This window comes from Camelus ferus, chromosome 15, assembly GCF_009834535.1.
Source record: "Camelus ferus isolate YT-003-E chromosome 15, BCGSAC_Cfer_1.0, whole genome shotgun sequence".
Lineage (NCBI taxonomy): Eukaryota > Metazoa > Chordata > Mammalia > Artiodactyla > Camelidae > Camelus > Camelus ferus.
The window spans coordinates 47,109,956-47,116,153 of NC_045710.1; the positions used below are offsets into that span (position 1 = coordinate 47,109,956).

The following is a 6,198-nucleotide window of genomic DNA, read 5'->3' on the forward strand; positions in this document are numbered from 1 at the left end:
CGAGCAGAACCATGCAGCCTGGCCGCACTCCCCAGCCTGCCTTGCCGCCTCTTGGGAGTTGTCGGGATGGTACTGTGCCCTGCTGCTGCTGCACGGGTGTGGCTTCCCTAGGGCTGACCTCCACACAGCCGGCCCGTGCCTTCTGCTGCCCCTCTGTCAGCATCCTCCGCAGATAACGCAGCTTCCCCTCTCCCTTCCGCTGCCAGCAGATGTTGCAGCTGTGGCAGGAAACTAGGGAGAGTGCGAACACAGCTGATAAAGGCGCAGGAAGCGAAAGCAGCCTTTGTGTTTAACAAAGGAAATAAAGTTTTTAAGAGAAAAAAAACAAGCCTGCTGTGTGTGATGCACTCTAAATCTAGCCCGTCCCTTCCTCATATGGACACTTGGCCTCAGATGAATGGAACCTTGGCCTCACTAACCCTTGTCTTAGCTTGCTTTCAGGTAACTTTCTTTTGAAGTCTGTTCATTTAGGACCCACAAAAAAGGGTTCACAAGCATTCCCATGTTACCAGGTCATCTATACACATGTTAACTGACAGTCCCACAGCCAGCAGAAGCGCACAGGACCTGGTAGCAGGATCCAGAGTCCTGACCTTGGCATACTGTTTTTATTTGTGCCCCGTGGGATCTGGGTGTGCGCCCTGTTTTATCTCTAGAAGTCAGATGATCCCAGTCACCAGACAACCATATCTCTGCCTTTTTGTGAATTATGTAATTTTGGAGTGGACCCAGTAAAAGTCTTGTCTCAGCTTTAGCCAGAAGTTAACAACTTAAGATCCTCCAGCGCAGTATGGTCCCTGGAGACTCACTGTCAAAAAAAGTGGACACTGAAACTTGTGTTCCCGTCTTGTATAAAGTGCTACACCCTTGTGTGTGCTTTTGAAAATGCATTGTTTCTTTGGCCTAATTGCCTTAAACCTCATTTGTTAGTGTTAAAGGATGTCCTCGGGAGAATCTCCAAGCAGCCCAGTGAGCTGGAGAGCCACGCAGATCACCTGTACGACACCATCTTATCCTCTCTGGACATGCTGGCTGGCTGCACCCTCCTCCCTGACAGCACGCCAGTGGCTCACAGTAGCACCAGCGTGAAGGGCATTAGCCTGGTAAGTGGAGCAACCCAAGAGAAGAGTCTGTTCCTGGACCCCAGTGCCAGGCTACGGTACCGAGCCCCTGCTCTGACAACTGACTGTTAGAACCTTACTGAGCTAAGAGCTACTGAAATAAGTGAGATACTGGGAGAGCCCCGGGTCCTGAAAAAGGGAGATGCTCCATTGCCAGGAACGGGGTGGGGGAAGGGGGAACTCCTGTGGTGAGGAACGCTTACTGCGGTGGTCTCCGTTACTCAGTTTCACCTCTGTGCTTCCACTGTTTTTTTGGCAGATCTGTCACCCACCCCCAAATTTATCAATACCTGCTTTTTAATGCCTGCACACGTACGCTCCTCCAGTACAGAGCCATTAACAGGCTGCCTCTGCTCTGCAGTCCTCTCCCCCACCTCATTTGGTACTCCATCTCCGAGCAGCTCTGGACAGCAGCACGTGCCCACAGGGATCCAGAGTTACTGATAACTCCCCATACCTCCTTTTCCCAAAAAGGCTCTGCAAGTTTTCCATAGTCCCTTCCATAAAGGGCTAGGGGAGTAGATGGGAGTACCATACCTTGGAGATGCAACAGTACAATTTCCTTTTCATCTCTGAAAGGTCAAACAGGAATGATAAGAAAGGGGGTGCTAAGAGCAGAGGGGTTGGTGTCACTGGAGTTACCACTGCCCAACATGATTCCACAACAGGAGCATACTTTCTCTGAAACTTTCTCTCCTACAACCAAAATGTGCTGTTCAACTCAGGTTTTTCAGGTGAGAGTTCACTGTAGACAAGAGAGGGTAAAAGGATATAAATTCCTGGTATGTCAGGAGCAGCAAGTCCCTGTATTTGTACCAAATAAATTTGAGCAGTGGTCATTTCAGTGCTAAAGTGAATGCAGGTGACTACTGTGTCATTTCTTCCTCTGCAGCATTCTGCCTGTAACAAGCTTCTCTTTCTCTTTCAGGCGTCTTCTCAGGCAGAGATGTAATCGGTCAGCCAAAACCTGGCTAGTAGGAAACTTGCAGGAAGTCCTTGTGAGAGCCATTTAACAATGAAATCAAGGGGGAAACCTAACTCTAATGTACTAGCTTTAAAATGCCTTTCTCTTCCCTGAAGTAAGGGCTATTGAGTTACTATTTTTATTTAAAATGAATCCTTCCAAACTAAGGTTTTCCTTTTGGTGCTTCTCTACATAGAGCACGTAGCTTTGCAGTTTTTTATAAATAATGCCAATGAGGCTTAAAGGTCTTTCCTCCTCCTATCCAGTTAAAAAGAGGAGACAGCTTCTGTAACTAGTCCACCTGCTGAGATCATTTAAAGAAGGCTGGCATGAGAAAGAAGGTACCAAATACTTGGTATCTGCAGGCACACAGGAGGATCCTGGAGACTGAAAAAAGTGAATGGTCGGCCAGGAACTTGGAACTTCACAAAATGAAGCTTAGGCTTTATTATAAATCCCTCTTTGAAGGTTACAGAAGAGACTTTAACTCTCCCAATTAATAGAAGTTTCTGAACAGATCTCTCTACAAATTATTTTGGGCTGTTAGCATACCTTTTATCATCTTAAGGGCCTAGGGCTCCATCTGCCTGCCTAGCTAATATCTCAAGGAAAATGTGTCAGGGACTTAGGGAACTGCTGCTGAGCTTCCGCAGGGCTCTGGACTGACTGATCTACCTTAAGGGTACCTCTAGGAGGAGGCAGCCTCCATTCCTGCTCTCCCTTGGAGGAGTGGTCAGGTCAGGGAAGGCCGTGGACAGAATCACACAGTCCGGTTAACTATAGAAACTAAGGCTGTCAAAAGTGAAGGAAAAAAGGGAATTCTTTGTTGCTTTGGGAGTTGACATGTAAGTACCTCAGAGAAAAAAATCTGATCAACCACTTAAAGCCAATTCTATGGCTTTTTAAAGAAAAATGATCAGCTATTGCTAGGAACCACAGATTTTGCATAAAACTAAGAAAAAAAAAGGCACTTAAAAAAAAAGTTCTGTTGGGCCATGAATGAATATGGAAGGAGGAAGCACTTTTTCCCCCGTGTATTTTCAGCACTACAGTGGGCTAATAAGCCTTAAGGAAGGGGTTCTTCACACTTAAATACCTTTTTTCAAACTCCAGATTCACATTCAAGGAGGGCGCTTAAGAAAGGAAGATCTTTTAAGTTTATACAGAAATGAACAAGTCATCTGAACCCAGAGCAAGTGACATTAGAACAATTATTTTCATAAAGCAGACTGTCTCTCAGGACAAAATATTTAATACAAAATTACCCTTGTTAAAAGAAGTTTAGAGAAAGAAGTGGTAGAGCGCATGCTTAGCATGCACAAGGTCCTGGGTTCAGTCCCCAGAACCACTTCTAGAAATAAACAAACCTGATCCCCCCCCCAACCAAAACAAAAGGACTTTTAGGGCTTTAGTTTTGGGGGCTGAACCACATAATCTTAACATCATCTCATCCACCTCCATATGCAGTAAAATCCTATCATTAAATGTGACTTCCCCGCTTTAAAATTTCTCAGACTTTATACTGGAAAATAAGCTGTTAAATTCTAATACTTAACAATTAAGGAAAAAATATAAAATTCAACAGTAGCTGTATAAAGTGCAGTGTTTCAGGTGCCTCTGCTATTCTGGGATGACTTACCATAATGCTTAAGGGCATGATCAGAACTAAGCTGCGTATTAGGATTCTGCCAGCTCCACTGTAATCTTGGTTCCGTACATAGTGAGATTTAGAAAGAACACCTTAGCATATCATTATATATGTAAAATCCTCTTAAAAGCCTAGAACTGGTTAAAAAGACATGTCTAATGGCCTCTGTTCTTAAATTGATGTATTTCACCTTCTCTTAGAGCTATCAATTGGTACATGTCTTTCCACTGAGTATGTTACAGGATAGCCCTTGGGAGTATTTACTAACATTTGATAGACAAGAAAATAAGTCTCTTACTTAGCAAAAACTGAAGATGACAACCCTTTATAATAATGAATAGCTGAACATGCCATTCTGCCATTCAACCTAATAATTATAATCAGCTTCAACTGACTGAAATTTTCAGAGTATTTTACTTCAGAGTACCCTGTTTCCCAAGAAAGTACTACTTTACCTAGAGATGACCTAAGATATTTTTGTTCACTTCCTTTGAAATAAGGTGTGACTGAAGGGTGCCTACTCTGGACCTGGTTGTGAATGCCGCTGAAGAGTATCAGTACAACTTAATGTCATCTTCGGCAGCGCTGTAAGAAGTTTAAGACCTCCCTTAAAAAACTCAAGCTGAAACGGTTTCCGCCTCGGAAGATGCTGCCAGCAGCATTCCACGAGCAAACGTGGCCAGGCTAGATTCAAACAGCCTGGCTGGCCAGTGTGCTGTGGTACACGTTAGCCTTGACAGCAGTGGCTTACAGTGACATAACGTGGTTACTGAAATTCCAACTTTACCTGCAGCAAATTTTCTTAGTAGTTCCCTTTAAATTAGTAGAACTTAAGTCCACTGGAATCTGGCAGTACTAGAACCTGGGCTGGCAGTTTGAAAACCTGGGTTCTTGTCACAGCTCCCTGGTTAAGCTGATCTGCAAATAGGAGACAGTGTCAATACAGGACTGTTTTAAAGCTTAAATGGGATCATAAAGAAGGGCTGATATAAAATACAATGCAATGGTAACATATATGCTAAAGGAGGTTTGGTCCAAGGTCAAAGAACAAGTAGTTACTACTCAGACCAGAACAGCTATCATTCTGCAAGGATTTTCCAGAGACTGCTTAGATTTAGAAAACTTCACATCTGTAAGGTAACTCATGGTAGCCACTTACATTTAAAATATAGCAAAGCATTAATTTCATTTATTGAGTGAACAGACTATTAAAGCCCATAGTAGCTTGAAGAGTTTGTACTTGAAAATGGGGATAGGAATGAGAATACATTTTTTTTTTCAAAACTGCATTTATGGGTAAATTCATAAAAGCAGATAGCGAAGCATGGCAAGACATCTTGCAGTAAGCCCCAGTCTCGACTGCCATGGGGGAAAGAACACTGGAATTTTCAAAACTCAGTAAGTATGTAAATATGCCCACATCTTAAATTCATGTAATGTTTTTTGCTAACTCACAAGAATAAGCTGACAGTTTGAACAACTTGCTGTATTAAAAAACCAAAGTGTATCACACTAACATTTGTATCACTCATCTACTTTAAAAAATAGTTTCTGAATTCTTTTCCCCTTTATACTATATTGATAAGGCAAAAAAAACCCCAAAAAACCCCAAAACCCAAACCTTTTGAAGCATTAATAAAAAATTTCACCCAAATAACTACTGGTAACTTGAGAAATTTTTCAGTTGCCTTATGTGAGGATGAATAGATCCAACAAGCACATCTATAATACAAAGTAAACTGTGATTTTATTGTGAAATTCTCATAGATGGAAAATTAAATTGAATATTTATTCTGTCCATTTCATTTTACAATAATCTTAACCACTTATTTTTGTACCATGTATTTCAATTGCCTGTTTAGTGAAAATAAAGAAACCTATAATTTTTGGCTTGTTTTTAGTTTAAATTTTATCACTGAATTAAAGACCCCCACCATAAAATGTGTTGCCAACAGCCACATCCCAAGCCCCCAAGTAAAGAATGTTTTGGCTGCTACTTCAACCCCAAGGAAACAATCTTTGACTTCTATTACCTTAAAATGCCAGTGCTAGCAAAAGATTTTTGTTCCCCACAATAAAAACCAACCCTAGGATCGTTAAGGTCCTAGTTAACAAAATTTCACATGTGCAAAATTCCACTGAAATAAATATATTTCTCTCATTTATCATTCCCACCCAGCATTTGTGTTTTCAGCTAATTTAAAGGGATATAGTTTCTAAAATTAGGGCAAATAGTTCATTTTCTGCTTTCTACTTCAATGCCTTAACTCTCCTCCAACCTAAGTTACATAGTTGTGGAGGATGGCTGACATCTGACTCCAGGCATGGAAGAAACAGTACTAGCACACCTGTTAGTCTAATCATCTGCCAGTTAAGAAAGGTGTGCTGCTTTCCACCTTTATCACAGAAGAATTAGCAAAATGTTGATCAACGAAGCCATTTCCAATGGTTTTAGCGAAGGATCA

At 41.9% G+C, this 6,198-nt stretch overlaps 1 protein-coding gene across 10 annotated transcripts in view; it reads left to right on the top strand.

Annotated features, from left to right (window-relative positions):
• Positions 1 to 6,011, top strand: part of CEP68 (centrosomal protein 68) — a 40,140-nt gene extending 34,129 nt beyond the window's left edge. For 7 of the 10 annotated variants that reach the window (XM_032497688.1, XM_032497682.1, XM_032497691.1 and 4 more), the window contains 3 exons: positions 376 to 441; positions 931 to 1,103; positions 2,050 to 5,907. In XM_032497688.1, the coding sequence (XP_032353579.1) occupies positions 376 to 441; positions 931 to 1,103; positions 2,050 to 2,073 (263 nt within the window). In that variant the 3' untranslated portion in view covers positions 2,074 to 5,907. Of the gene's footprint in view, positions 1 to 375; positions 442 to 930; positions 1,104 to 2,049 lie in introns of all 10 variants that reach the window. The other 3 variants (XM_032497683.1, XM_032497684.1, XM_032497687.1) reach the window with 3 other exon arrangements.
• The last annotated feature ends 187 nt before the right edge of the window (positions 6,012 to 6,198 follow it).